We start from the raw sequence: 15,406 nt of genomic DNA, 5'->3' as shown, positions 1-15,406 counted from the left end.
CGATATTTATTTTTCTAAACCCCCCAATTCGAACTTATATAGGATCCGTCTCCCAATTCTGGAAAACTACAAAAAGTGACTACAAAATTTCAAATAATTTTACTTTTTACTTTTACCTTTTTTTTGTCCCTTTCCCTTTTTTTTCCCTCTCTCCTAACAATTGTGCGGACTAACATTATCGGAATGGAAGGTGTTAATATAATATTTAAATCATATAATATCAACAAAATTAACATACGAACAGTGACATATCTAAAATTTTTATCTTAAGCATGCACAATTTATATAAGATTAAAGTTTCAATTCATTAACTTCTAAATTTATATAAAACATGTCTTTTGACAATTTCGAACTTAAGTTGTCGAGGCTAATGAAAAGTTCTCCTCTAAACCACTAAAGCAAGCTCCATTATTGAATCTCTTATGAGAAAATTTAACATAGTAAAATTATTTTAAATGACAAAACTACTAAAAATATTTACAACTAATAGCAGAATATCATAGTCTATTTGTAATAGACTGCGATAGACAACAATAGACTATTATCTGTATTTATTTGTGTCATGATAGATACAAATAGTAGTCTATCACTATCTAGATAGACTGTGATATTTTGGTTTATTTTTCTATATTTAAAAATGATCTTTTAATATATATTCAATATATTAATTCATAAATTTTTTTATATTCAATAAAAAAAATACATATATTTTAAACGACATGATGTGAGGGGACACGTGCCCTTAACCCCTTTATAGATCGATCCTGCATTGAAAACTAAAAAAAAAAAAAAAATGTAATTTTCAATTTCTCTTGTTACTTTTAAGTATTAACCAAATAAATCACATGTTCTTTAAAGAGACGTGAAGACTAAAAAAAAAAAAGGAATATGATCATTTTGTTTTTTTAATTTTAAAAATTAACTTTACAAATATAATTTTTACATTTAATTTATTCATTCGTTATCCACTTTTGAATTTAATGTTTTAAAAAATAAACTAAAATTTGAAAATGAAAAAAAAAAATCTTTTTGAATTTTTAAACAAGGAGATCCCATAGCTCGGGATCAAGACATCAAAGCAACAAAGCACAGGCGAAGATAGGTCAACAATACCAAAACAAAGCCAATAAGATAAAACCAAAACATAAATGCAAAAACCCCAAACCATGAGAGAGAAAGCAAGAGAAAAGAAACAAAAACCCTACATCTAGGGACAATAGCAAAACAAAGAGCAACAACAAATTCAAACAAAAGAAAAGCATCCATAAACACACTAGATAAGAACCAGAAGATCAACCCGCTAGGAAGCAGCTCGAGCATGACCATGAGGTGAAACAAAACAGACACCAACTTCGATCGACCTCCATGCAGCCGTCGATTACGCTCCTGCCAGATGTAATTGATGAAAGCACACCAAAATACACGGAATAACTTACTACGCACCCCTTACCCGACCCCACTCGGCACAACCAACTCAACTTGGCATCCCAATCTGCCACTCAATGCGACAAATCTAATCGATGCAACACACTAGACCACATCTCTCCCAAATTCACATTTAAAAAATAAATGATCCCACAATTTAAATATCGTATTAAAAAAAATCTCAATAATCATGAGAAATGAAATGGAAAGAAAATAAACTCAATTTAAAAAAAAAAACAGAAAAAACAGAGAGCAGACTGGTCGACGAGATTGAAATGTGGGATTAAAAAAACTGTATTGTATTAACTAGCACGAGCATAAATTGGCATAAAATGATTTTATTAAAATATACTTAAAAAAAGAATACATAAATTGGCATAAAATAGTATTATTGACAAAGAGGAGGTGAAAGGGGAAAGTTCCAATTGTATTGGCGGAAAAAATACTCTCTTCCTAAGTTTCTAACAACGTTAGAAGCTTAACTTGCATCGAAGGGGATAGAAACGAAGAAACAGAAGGCGAAGAAGAAGGAATTAGGAGATTGGAAAATTTGCAATCTAATCATGGAAAGTGATGTCCCTGATTGGAATGTTTGGAACAGAAATAGAAACGTGGAATAGCAGAGGGAGAAAAATCTGCTGAAATTTCTGAAACTGACAGTTGTTTGTTCTTCGTCGGTTGTGGATTGCGGTCTCAATTTCGAGCTGGCTGAAATTCAGGCTGCAAGCAAACACACACTGAGGAACGACCCCTTTCTCCTTTTCTGGTACGCTCTTTCACTGTGAAATTTTACAACCCAAATGCGTAAAAAGGGTTATGGGAATGAAAGATGATCACAATTGGCCTTCGAATCCCCAAAAGCGTTTTCTCTTTTCGTTTTAAGCCATGGAAAGAGAGAGAGAGAGAGAGAGCATTTGTTTCTGTGTTCACCGTGTTTTACTTTTACTACGTGTCTCTCTCATTTCTATGCTCGCCCATGTGTCTCTCAATCGCAATGCTATGTGCTTAGACACCTGGTTTGTCTTCACTCTTGTTTAGATTTGTTTTGTTTCTTCTCTGTGCAGCCGTTCTACCAGTTTTATGAAAAGATTTCGTTGAATTAGTTTCTGGAAAGCTTCATTTAAGCCGAAACATGTTACCGTTTGTGCAAAACTATAGCGTTTTTTAGGGTATTTGATCAATTTAAGAGTACGATTTCCTTTTTACCATATCCGTCTAGTCCCAAAAGGTCTTGTGATTGAGACCCTTTGGCTACTGGGTTCTTGTTTTCTTGATCGTTCTTACGTATCTTCAGTTAAGTATTCGGATATTCTGTTTCCATACGGCGTTGTATTCTTAATCTTTTGGTGCCCCTGGGTGTACTGTAGACTGTGAGTGAGCGCGGAAATGAAAGTTTATCCGGGGGAAGAAAATGTATTTGAGGTATGTTTGGTGGTTCCAAAAAGGAAAACGAAGAAAGAAGATGCCACTTGTGACTGTGTGGAGATGCTCGAAAATGCGTTTCTGAAGGTGGGTTTTATTGTTGAGAGACTTGATGGCGTCACTGACGAGTTCATGAAGGTTTGCGTCTGCTACTTGTTTTATATTCTTCTAGTTTATTTCAGCAGACATCAGTTCTCTTGATGTTAATTTAAAAAATGGTCATTACTTATTACACAATAGCGTGATTTATCCTTCAATTTTGACGTATAATTGTGATGGACATATGTTCACTTAACATCTACGTACACCAGAGATGCTGTGCTTGTGTGTAAAACGTATTAGCAGAAGTGTCCGTATGAACTAATAACCTAGCGAGTTTTCACTTTTCACCATGTGCAGCTTGGCTTAACTCCAATGTAGAAGACTTGCATTTAACACTTGCCTTCCGCTTGCTAGACAAAAGTTATATATTGTGTTGGACCCGTTTAATACAAAACACATATTTATTGATTCTTAAGCTTTTTGTTGGATGAGTTAGTTTGTGTGAAGCTTTATTTTTTCTTGCTTACCTGCTATCTCCATTTATTGTGATTTGACGAGCTCCTGCTTCTAAAATTCAGTTGGCAGCTCCTCTGGAGATATTAGGAAAGGCTGCTGCACGCTTAGAAATGAAGAAGAGGACTCATATTGGTAAGCCCGACTATCTTTAGCAAACCCCTCGCTCGATTCTTGTCGTCCGTCTCTGTTGGCCTTCTCCAGTATCTGTTTTGAAAAGGTTGCGTTTTTTGTTTTTCTGCATTGGTCATGGTTCTATCTGGATACAAGGTATGGATTTGCTTTTTGAATTGGACGAGGTTGATGCTTTTGTTAGACAGCCTGATGGTTCACTCTTCAGTTGGTGTGAGCGGTTTCGTTGCTATCATCACTTGATATATGGGATTGTAAGTGACTTCTCACATGGCACAAGGTTTTTCCCCATCAACGTGTTCTATTAACTACACGATTAATTTTGATGTTTTCTTAGGACAATCTATTTTCTTAAGTTTTAGTATTTTGAGTAACTTCTCATATAGAAAATGTTTCTTTGGTGGTTTAACAATTTCATATGTCTTCCTTTTGCTTTCATGTGCAAATAATGGGGCCAAGTATCAAATGCTTATTTTAATGTACGTCACTAAAGAATGCAAATGCGAAAACAAGCCAGTAAATTATTTTGAATTTGAACTCGTGATAGACATGTGGGTGTTGACTATAGTCCATATCCTTCCCATTGATGCTAGTCAGTTCCTAGTTTATGCTGTACCTCTACATTGCCAGATATAAGGTATTTCATTTTACAGGTGAATGAGAACCAGTCAGCTGTAACTCTTAAATGCGATGAAGAAGAATTTCAGTGGAAGGTTGGGGAGAGTTTAGTCCGTACATTGGAATCCAAGAAAATTGTTAAACAAATATTTCCTCTGCATGGTATAATTTCCTTGACTTCCCTAAAATTTTGCAGCTCTGTGCCGTATATTCTGAGGGAATAAGATAGTTATTTTATAGATGAAATAAGGAGGAAGAAGCTCCTTGGAAATTGGGCACTTAACTGGTGGGACTTCACGGGCCAGCCTATTGATGAGGTTTATTCATATTTTGGTGCAAAGGTACTTCATCTATAAGTTTATTTCGTAGCAGCTAATCTTTCTGTTGCGCATCTTGACTGACATGCAAGAGAATTAACTGTTTGAAGATTGCACTCTACTTTGCATTCCTTGGAATGTATACACGATGGATGCTATTCCCAGCTGCACTTGGGCTTATACTGCAGTTAGTTGAATTCGGGTGAGCCACTCTATCAATTAGCTGCAGGGCCATCAGTTTTTTTTAACTTGTCTAAGCATACCAAATTTACATAAAAATCAACACCATGTTGCTCATCTTGTCTACAGGTCCATGCGATTACTGGTCCTCCCCATTTTCTTTATAAGCATTGTTTTATGGGCTATCATGTTTTCCCAATTCTGGAGAAGGAAAAACTCTGCTCTTATTGCCAGGTACCTTGGTCTAGAAGCATACATATGCGAATTTGCATATGCTGTTATGGTCACCTCCTTTTTGGTCTATCTTTTGGCATATCACTCATTCATTTCTCTCAACACTTGCTGTAAAGATGGCAGATCAATTATACATTTGGAGGTGATCCAGGTTATAGACTTTCAGGCGTGGATGGCTCGCTACAGATACCTGTAGAGCTCATAAAAAACCAGGAAATGGATAAAAGAAAAGAGAAGGAAGTGTTTCAAAGAATTGAGTGGTTTGGTCGCCTTAGGCGATTCAGAAATGATGCAATTGTCATCTTGAGCATTATATGCCTCCAATTGCCGTTTGAGTTGGCATATGCTCATTGTTATGAGGTTATTCAGTCGGATGCTATCAAGTAAGAACAGTAGATATCTTTAAATATTGCATACACTTGAACTCATGATATACTTATCAAACATTTTTTATCATTCTATATTGAGCATCTTTTTCTTGACCCTCGGCTGTTGCACTTTTTGACATTTCCCTTTAGGCACATGCATTTGATCAATTTGAAAAGAATCCACAAACAGTCTCATCTTTTTCTTTACTAAAGATGCAAACAAAGTAAAATTTCCACGATCTTTATATTCAGAATCTCCATTGTACCTTCTACTAAAATGACACCACTGGCGTTTTTGCGTCAGTATGCTTGGCATTAAAGAATGTAAAGTTTCAATTGGTTATCTTTAGCAGGTCTAACTTTACATCAATCTTAAAACAATTTATATACACAGCTCAAGTAAAACCATCTCAACTATGGCGTAATATTTGTCTTCACATTTCTGTCTATTTTCAGCAGCAATAATTTAGTACTGTATGTACTATCTCTTGGTAACTGTATAAATTTTTGGGAACATACCCTTCGGTATTTTTATATGTCATTTTGGTTTCAGGTTTGGGTTGACTGTCTTGTACCTTTTTGCGATTCAATACTTCACACGGTTGGGAGCTAAGATGTCCATGAAGCTCATTAACTGTGAAAACTATGAAAACAATGAAAAAAGGGCTGATAGTTTAGTCTACAAGGTAAATGGGCCTTGTCTGTTCATTGTTCTCATCATCTCCTGGCCTTTGTTCACTTAAATGGGTTTTCCTGCAGATTTTTGGACTTTATTTTATGCAATCCTATATTGGAGTCTTCTATCATGCCCTTTTGCACCGTAACTTTACCACACTTCGTCAAGTTTTAATACAACGCCTCCTTATATCTGAGGTGAAAGAACGATTTAACTTTTGAACTCTTCACTAAGTATTGAGCTTTATTCTTATTTCCAAAAAAAAAAAAAAATGTATTGAGCTTTATTCTTCATTATTTCTGACCATAGCATGCTTTGAATTTGAAATTGTTGTTCAGGTGTTGGAAAACTTGTTGGAAAACTCTTTACCCTATCTCAAGTACAGCTATAGAAAATACAAAGTTCGGTAAGCACTCCCATTTCGTCCAATAATTTCTGGACTTGTTACATTGTGGATATGCTCAGGCTTACTTTTTCATATAACTGGGCTTGACCTACTGATCCTTCTGGTGTAAAGGAGCAAGAAAAGACGTGAAAAAGGATCATCTCAAGGGAAGATCCAGTTCACTTCTCGAGCAGAGAAAGAATACCTGAAACCTTCTTATTCTGCGAGCATTGGTGTTGAGCTAGAAGATGGCCTCTTTGATGGTAATAAGCTAATGCAAACCTTTGGATCAAGGAGTATCATTATGTCATTTCCTAATCACATACATTATATTCAGTTTCTTCAAAGTTTGTAACTGCTGAGGCTTTATTTCTGTTTCTTTGGCTGACCAAGTGAAGTTGGGGTTCCTTCTTTGAACCCTTTCTTGGCTTGAAACATATTACATTCTAGTAGCTCTTTTTCCTTGTTGCACTTGAGATTTTCTGCTCAGTTTGGATTGGGTTTCCCCTAGTGGCAAAGCCAAAATCATTTGGTCTAGTAGACCTTTTTGGTGAAAATTACTGTTAAAAATGAACGAGAAACCTTATATTGGAGTATAGAGAGGTCAAAGAAAGAGATGCCAGATTTTCTTTGAAGCTCTTAATATATGTGTGTGCACGTGTTTATAAATTTGTGTTCATTGTTCAAGGACTTCTGTTACTGTTTCCCCCTTTTAAATCTAACAACAAGTCCAACACTGAATGCAGATTGTTTGGAGTTAGCACTGCAGTTCGGAATGATAATGATGTTTGCTTGTGCTTTCCCTCTTGCATTTGCATTTGCTGCGTTGGTAAATTCTTTTTTGATTTTATTGTTTTCGGTTTGCTTTACCATTACCGTTTATTTCCTATTTACTTAGGATAATCTTCTGACTTCTTTATGCAGAATAACATCACAGAAATAAGAACAGATGCTCTGAAACTGCTAGCTATGTACAAAAGGCCCTTTCCCCGTGCAGCAACGACAATTGGTGCTTGGCTCAACATTTTTCAGGTACCACTGTTTGGGATTTAACATTTACTGTACCTGCATCATTAAAAATTGAGTTTCTCAAAGCACTACGCATTTGCCAAATTTTGCTGAACAATATGGTAGAAGTGTAGAACCCTTGAAGTTTCTTTAGGTTCAACTTTATTTAAGCGCATTGTAATGACTGATGTGATTCATACATAGAACAGGCTGCCTATTATTTGGGAGGCGGTCATAACCGTCCCTAAATAGGACAAACTCGTTAGATAGCATTATAAGTCTCTCCGTATACATCCGTTGCACCCTGTAGATGGATTATTATTATTATAATATTTTCGCATATATAATCATTAAATTAAGTTAAAATTTTGCCAAAGTGAACTTTTTCAACTCATTGACATTGCCTTCCATCCTATAGGTTTGAGATTCAATTCCTTGTCCCCACATTTTTGTAATTAAAAAAATTAAATTAAAAATTTCTCCCTATGTTGGAAGTTTTATATTTAATATTATACCTATGTCTAACAAAGTGGCAAACCACTTAAAATTGTAGTTTCTGATAGTGATGTCCATATGCACCAACTGCGCCCTTCTAGTATGGTTATATGATCAGGAAGGGAAATGGAAGATTGAACCTGGACTTGCAGCCATCCTAGTTATGGAACATGTTCTCCTACTGCTTAAGTTTGGCTTCTCTCGTTTAGTGCCTGAGGTAAAATTAACTCTCCCACTTTTAACCTTTTCGGGCCTTTTCTATGAAAAGGTGAAAGAATCAAACTTTTGGCAATCCCAGATGATTTAGGACTTCAAATCTTATACCACCATACGTTCCCTAAAACTAAGGTGCTAAAGATGATGAAACTTTGTTTTCATTGGCAGGAACCTGCATGGGTAAAAGCCAATCGTGTGAAGAATGCCACGCAGGCACAGGACATTTGTTCAAAACAATTGTTAAGAACCATATCAGGTGGAGAAAAAGCTCTAAACTATGTAAAGAAAACTGAGTAGAAAGAGGAAGGTATTGATAAAGCACATTATCTTCCCGCTTCCATCCTTTGCTATAGAGCATATAGAATTATAGATGAATGTCATACTTATTTTACACGAGGTGTTCTTTTTTTTTTTTTGTGTGTGTGTGTGTGTTATAGATGTATTTTCTCCACCACCTTCTTGTGTTTCTTTTTCTTTATTTTTTTTTTTGGTGGTTTCCTTGTTTGGGACATTCACACGTACTGGTGGATAATTCTTTTGGGTTTGATTTTCTAACCCATTTGACCATTTCCTCTTTTAATGATGAAGGGAGGAAAAGAATAGAGAGAGAGATCATTCATTGCACACAGGGAATCACTTTAGTACTGTTTTGTTTCCGTGATCGTTTATTTATCAAAGAGAATCTCACTTTATTCCTCAAGATAAAGCTGAAGGTGCATTTTATTTCAGACGGACAAGGAAAAGAAAGTAGAATATGTACATTGTTTTTTATCTTCAGCTTTCATAACACAATACAAACGAGTTCCATTCTGATCCATTTTCTTCATGAAAGCCATAAGCCCTCAATCAATGACTCAAAAACACGTGCACCTATCACCATTGAAACTACTTTGCTTTCAGAGGTTTTCTCACACAAAAACAAACCTCATGTTGAAGAGAGAAATTGAGTCATTCTAATGTAGTCAAATTCATCAAATTCCTTGGAAACATCTGGTTCAATTAGCGACGCCAGCTTCCAAAGCGATTGCTTACTGTGCGGGCATAAGCCACCACAGCTTTAGCCCATTTCTTGATACCAGCCTTCAACTTCTCTGAATCCATCTCTTTCAAAGACTTCCCACGTTCCATTGGTAGCTCTGGGTACGAAAAACAGAGATCAAAAGATCTCCTGCGCCTTCTGGCAGCTTCATGCCTTTTGAGGTGCTTGGCCTCCTCGGCTTTTGTGAGAGAGAGAGACTTCTTCACAGACATGGTCTTTTTTCTTGGCTGCTCGCCTAGCAGCCAATGATTTGGCACAACCGTAGAGACAATCTGGTTTAGGGTCATATTTATATGGCAGAGATGGCAACTAGGACAAGCAACAGATGTTGTCCAAGTACGTGTTGTATAGGCACGTCCTTTGACTTTGAACATTCAAAATATGCTCTTTCTTTGTAAAGAAGCCTTGGGTTTGCGAAGCTTGTTGGTTTGTTCTAGTGATCTCAGCTTTGTTTCATCATGGTCTGGTGAAATGATATGAGAAGTTATTTGTATGTTTACCATTTACTACCAAAATGATTGGTTCTTTATTATCTTTCTAGCTGCGACCAGGTGAACTTTGGAAGCATGGAAGTTTGGAACTTCAACTTAGACCTTCTCTATAGGAAACGAGATTAATTAAACTAATCAAGGTTTGAGATTAGTTGTGCAGATTTAAATAAGTGAAAAAGTCGTTTATTACAGAGCTATTGGTGTACCTCTGGGGTTCAATGCAAAACATCCATTTTCAAAGGGCTAGAAGGGAGGGCTGGAAAGGGATGAAGTGAAGGTGGTAGTTTGTCCTTGTCGTAGAATTTATCTGGTTGTTAAAGGTTTAAAAAGGCATAGTTTACTTTCTTAAATTATAATGAATTTTAGGTTAAGTTATCCTTTTCGGGTTTTTTTTCCAAAAAATTAAACCGACTTTATTTTTATTATGTTGTTTTCAGGAAAATATCAAATGAATTTTAGATTAAGTTATCTTTTTCGGGTTTTTTTTTTTTCAAAAAAGTAAACCGACTTTATTTTTATTATGTTGTTTTCAGGAAAATATCAAATGAATTTTAGATTAAGTTATCTTTTTCGGGTTTTTTTTTTTTCAAAAAAGTAAACCGACTTTATTTTTATTATGTTGTTTTAAGGAAAATATCATTGTCGATAGTCAGTGATATTTTGCTATATTTGAAAATATTTTCAACAGTTTTGTCATTTAAAATAATTACCTTTTTTTAATATTATTTACCTTTATTGTAAACTCATTTTGTTTCATATACGCATGATGCTCAGACTCTAGTACTTGAGTTTTGATGAGAATGTACGTAAAAAGTTTGCATCAATAAAATATCACTTGAAAACCTTACAAATAAATTGCATTACATGATTCAGTCATGTCCCAAAATTAGCCAATGCAAAAGAGAGAATCTAGTAACTTTTAATTTGTCAATTTGAGCATCGATAGTTAAGACATGATGCACATATGCTACCGTGCAAAATTTTGATTGTACATAGCTTAATTGGATGCATCGCCCCATGACTTGCATTCTTTCGATTTTGTGCCCTGCGGTAGTAAAAGCAAAACTTGTATTTTTACTCGACATATTTCAACTCATTTCATGTAACGGCAAATATTATATTATTTTTTTTAAAGATAAGTTACTGAAATATTAATTTATTTTATGTCACGGTGAATTTAAGTAATTGACATCACCTTTTTCTCAATAAATAAGGTTGAAACTTCGATCTTATAGAAACAAAAGAAAACTTTAAGAAATAGATTTACAATCTCATCAGTTTTCAACGTATTTTTTTAAGATAATAAAACCGATGTGAGAGCAAGAGTGAAATTCTAATCCAATTTTACAATATTCTATTTCGGTTATTTCACATTGATATACATTTTAAAAACTGAGTCAAATTTTATTTCAACGTTCCAGAATGAGTCATTCGGATAAAAAAAAGACCTATTGTTTTCAAGACCTTTACTAACGTTTATTATGGTAAGAACTATGGTAAGATTTATGAAAAACAAGGATGAAAAGTTGGATATATAGATGTGTTTAAAAGAGAATATATATGTGGATAAAAATGTTTTTAAGCCTTCAGAAATCGAATAGTCCAGTTGCTCAACTGAATCAGAAAATAGGAAAGCTAAAGAACAAATCTAGAAGTTTACTCGGGATAAATTAGTGACAATATTGTTTACATGCATTACAATGGGAATGGAAGTTATTGACTCTTGGACTAAGAAAAACTAACTAAATGAGGTCAATAATAGTACCAAACTCCAGATGATTCCAATCACCATCTTTACAACTCTGCTGCTAGTTTTACATATATACAGAGCTAGCATAAACCAGGCTTCCTACTCCTGTCCTACCACTTCCTCTCTACAATATCAAAATGTCAAAGAACTTGTACAGTTGATTCTATCAATCTACCTTAATGTTGAATGCTGCTGTATGCATACCACAAGTCTAAATCAAGAGCCTAGGTTGTGCAACTTGTATAATTCAAGCAAGTTGTCAAAAAACAACCTAATTCATGGGATGACTTAAGGCATGGTATGAAGGTCTGGCTAAACCGTTCACAGCTTCATTTATCCGACTGAACACTACTTTAAGGGGGATGCAGGTGATGACATGATCACTAGACTTCTGTACCATTTGTTTCGGCTGATTTTGGTGACGATTACCAGTTAGTGAAGAAAGTTTGCGGATCTTTTTACATAAATGCCCAGATTTCTTCATTCTCGGCGATTTGCTGGGTGAGAAACAAGGTTGGGATGGCAACTGTTTGGATTGTTTGGCTTGAGTTCTCACAGGTGCAGTGTGCTTGATTGTTGCACAACGGTGTTCATCGCCTTCCGGTTCAGTATCTGCTCTGCTCAACAAGGAATCACAGTGCCCATCCTCCACAATTTCAACTGTGAGAGGATGACCGACTATGGCTTTACCATTCAATTTGCTCATCAGAGAAACCAACGGAACATGCTGAGGCCTATAGCTGGCTTTCACCTCAAGCTCAACATCATATAATAGCGAATTAGCACCATAATTTCTAACATAAAATTCTGGCATCTGATATCGAGAATGAACAGTAAAGTGGGACTGGCGATAAGGAAGCAATTTTTGAGGTACTAGAGGGTCATCAAGTAACTGTTTCACCTCAGTTTTCAGTTCACTTGCATGAGGTTTCCTGTAAGATACTTGTTTACTCCATTCACAGAGTCCGTCCACCTGACTTTCAGCAAGTTTTTTGGACTTAGCTAGTAGGTTACAATCATTTGCAGAGGGGGATCTACCAACGTTCTTGCCATCTAATTTACCTGCCAAGCAAGCATTAGATGCATCATCCACATCCAAGGAATTTTTTGAATCTTGTTTTCTGTAGTTACTTAAATGCCTCGACTTCCTCTTTCCTTTTAACTGCCACCTTGAGGTACCTCTCTCAATCTTTTGGTTAGTATTTTCATTACGGGTGGCAGCTGAAGGTGAAGAACCAGGTTCTTTTGTTGCCTCATTTTCCAAAGATGCAGCTGGAGTATTTCGACTGGACTGCTTTCCTAAAGCACCAACTGTAGACCTACCAGATGAAGAAGAGGGTTTCGTAGGAGAAAAACCTGACAGTTTGGGAACAAAAATCAGTACAATATCATCCAAATGCAAACGAAAAACTTTCCAACGTATGCCACAATAGAACAGCTTGACAGAAAGCAATTAAAAAAGAAATAAGCAATGTCTGGACCTATTGTCAGGACTGCTAATAACAATGTAAAATGAGCCAAAAAGTTAATTCTAAAACGATATATGAAGGGGAAAAAAAAAGGTTTGCATAAACGATGCCACAATCACAGATAAATACAGGCAGCATGAACCAGGAGGCAAGAAGAATCCGATAAACTAAAATCAAGGTGGAGCAGAAATGTACATAAGCAACACTAATTTCATCAGTTAAACAACATAAAAGCAAAACTACACATAATAGAGAGAATGCATATCTTAAAATTCGTAATTGTTCACTTCAAGCATACCAGCAGCGTGCTTCTCCTCTCTAACAAATGGCACATCAAATAGTTTGTCCGAAGTGTTATTCTCAGGGATCTCAGATATACTGGAGACTTCATTTTCCTTTGCCTTAGAATTAATCCGAGACACTTCAGAAGCACTTAAAGAGGCTTCATTGTCACGAGAAACTGCAGTGCCATTGCCATCTGAACTATTGATTGTTGCTAAAGAATTACTTCTCTTTGACTCGGTATCTAATTCAAAAATTTTACCATCAGATGATCCCCATAGGGTAGAACTACATGTATTAGGAAGCTTATCACAAGTCACTGGAACAGATACCATTGCTGTGCTCTCCAAGACCTTCGTCAATGGCCGACGGCGATTTTTCCTTTTCAAGAATTCCTGCACAGTTGCCACTGGTGATCTCTTTCTTCGCAAGGATGATGAATACATATGAATAATCTTTGGAGGATTTCCATTAGTCACACAGTTCCCAGTATTCACATCACAGTGGGAAGCATCCTCTTGCCGAACTATTTCAAGTTGCTCTCCAGCATGGGACTTCCCGTTTGCCAATGAACCCATACCCAAATCTTCAAGTCCTCTCATACGCTTAACGCCCTCCGTTCCATCATCCTCCGAATCATTTGGTGTTCTCCTCCTGTGTTCAGATAGCACCTTCGAGGAACTGGCATGATTAGTTTCTTCAGAAGGAATATCTAACTGAGACATTTCAGGGGCTGAATCAGAGCTCAATTCAGAATTACTCTTTTTTGGACAAGTCTCTTCAGAATTACTCTTTTTTGGACAAGCATCTTCAGAATTACTCACATCATCTGACATGATAGCTTCTTCTTCTTCCTCCTCTTCCTCTTCCTCTTCCTCTTCTTTTTCTTCGTCTTCGTCTTCTTTTTCTTCTTCCTCTTCTTCCCCTTCTTCACAAGAATCAGACACAGGAGGAGACTCACTGGCTAAAACACCATGCTCACCATCTGAGACCTTTTTCTGAGTCCTATAGCTAAAGTCCAACTGATCCTTGCCTAAAAGGGCACTCTCAAGCTCAAGAGCATGTAGAATTGCATCTTCCCTCCGGGCATATTTCACAGCCTTCTTACAAGAGTTCGCTGCAGAAGCCTTTGCCTTCTCAATGCATTCATCATATTCTCCACATCGGAATGCCTTCACCCTCTTAGATTTCTCAAGATTGTACCAGTCACTAAACCAACAAGAGTAAGAACAATGTCACAAAAGAAAGAAAAACCTCATACAGAAACAAAACGATGCGATAAACATTCATAACATAGAAAACAGGGGAAAATCAGAATTAATACAAAGAGGTAGGTGCAACTCCAAGGAAAAAAACTCATGCTTTCCAGAGACCAAATCTCTAGCTAATAGCTATAAGCCACCAAAAAGCATTTATGCAATCATTTTTAAACAAAGAGCAAACAGCCAAAAATGTCAACGTTTAGCTTCAAAAAACAGCCAAGTGAGAACCACACAGACATCGAACATAATACACAACCTTGCAGAACGAGAAGGGTTAACCAGTAAACACAAAGGAATTGGAAATGGCGACATAAAGACAAAAACAAGAAGATAATACAATCCACACAAACCAAATCAGTGAAGAGCAGAACTTAAAATGAACCAATAACAAGAAGCAATTACATGCTTGCGTCTTCGCGACCAAGAAGTTTCACCGGCGTACCGGATCTCGGAGAAACCAAACAACTCTCCGACAATTCATCGAGGCCCAAAATCTTGCCCGGCCACCACGACCCATTTCGGCGGCGGACCCAAACTAACCCTCCAACCGATGAATCGATACCCTTGGCCTCGCTAGAACTTCCCATCTCCAAAACCCCCAGAACCCCAAAGACCAGGGGAAAAATTCCTCGAATGAACAACCCTTAGATGTTCATCTTGAAGCACAATCAGCAGTAATTAAAACCGTAAAAAACCTTGCTTTCACCGATAAATGCATACAGCACTAACAAAGAGGAACCCCTGGGAATAACAAGATTAAAGAGAAATGCATACTTGCATGCGTCAGAGAAACAATCCGAAATTTAAGCTTCAAAGGGAAAGGAAAAGCGGCAGTGGAAGACCAGGATGGAAGGGTTTAAGGGGGAAAACAGAGATCTACAACGAGCTCCAAGATTTAAGAGTCTTTCTCAACATTACTGCGAAATATTTCAGTGTTTTTGATATGATCTTTCTGTTGACATCCATTTATGTTTATGGGGTTTTCTTTGAAGAAGCTTGTGTATGTGGTGTAAAGGGTGTCCAAGCCAGGTGTGAGTGAGATGTGAGTTCGGATCAAAAACCAACCTTTTGGTGGGGGAAAG

General features: G+C 36.5%; 2 protein-coding genes across 2 annotated transcripts; one reads left to right on the top strand and one right to left on the bottom strand.

Annotated features, from left to right (window-relative positions):
* Window positions 1-1,815: 1,815 nt before the first annotated feature.
* Window positions 1,816-8,655, top strand: LOC120085165 (anoctamin-like protein At1g73020). Its single transcript, XM_039041049.1, has 17 exons — window positions 1,816-2,191; window positions 2,793-2,985; window positions 3,468-3,537; window positions 3,673-3,788; window positions 4,188-4,314; window positions 4,393-4,493; window positions 4,580-4,671; window positions 4,779-4,883; window positions 5,000-5,266; window positions 5,805-5,937; window positions 6,011-6,124; window positions 6,266-6,333; window positions 6,445-6,575; window positions 7,059-7,141; window positions 7,237-7,344; window positions 7,874-8,032; window positions 8,200-8,655. The coding sequence occupies exons 2-17, from the start codon at window positions 2,812-2,814 to the stop codon at window positions 8,326-8,328; spliced, it is 1,977 nt and encodes a 658-aa protein (XP_038896977.1). The 5' UTR covers window positions 1,816-2,191; window positions 2,793-2,811; the 3' UTR covers window positions 8,329-8,655.
* Window positions 8,656-11,201: 2,546 nt separating this feature from the next.
* LOC120086011 (uncharacterized protein At1g51745-like) lies at window positions 11,202-15,352 on the bottom strand. Its single transcript, XM_039042391.1, has 3 exons — window positions 14,727-15,352; window positions 13,079-14,271; window positions 11,202-12,667 (listed from the first exon to the last, which is right to left on the bottom strand). The coding sequence occupies exons 1-3, from the start codon at window positions 14,909-14,911 to the stop codon at window positions 11,583-11,585; spliced, it is 2,463 nt and encodes an 820-aa protein (XP_038898319.1). The 5' UTR covers window positions 14,912-15,352; the 3' UTR covers window positions 11,202-11,582.
* Between the last annotated feature and the right edge of the window lie 54 nt (window positions 15,353-15,406).

Source organism: Benincasa hispida, chromosome 9, assembly GCF_009727055.1.
Source record: "Benincasa hispida cultivar B227 chromosome 9, ASM972705v1, whole genome shotgun sequence".
Classification (NCBI taxonomy): Eukaryota; Viridiplantae; Streptophyta; class Magnoliopsida; order Cucurbitales; family Cucurbitaceae; genus Benincasa; species Benincasa hispida.
Note: the sequence above shows the minus strand (reverse complement) of the source record. Positions and strands in the feature narration are given on the sequence as shown.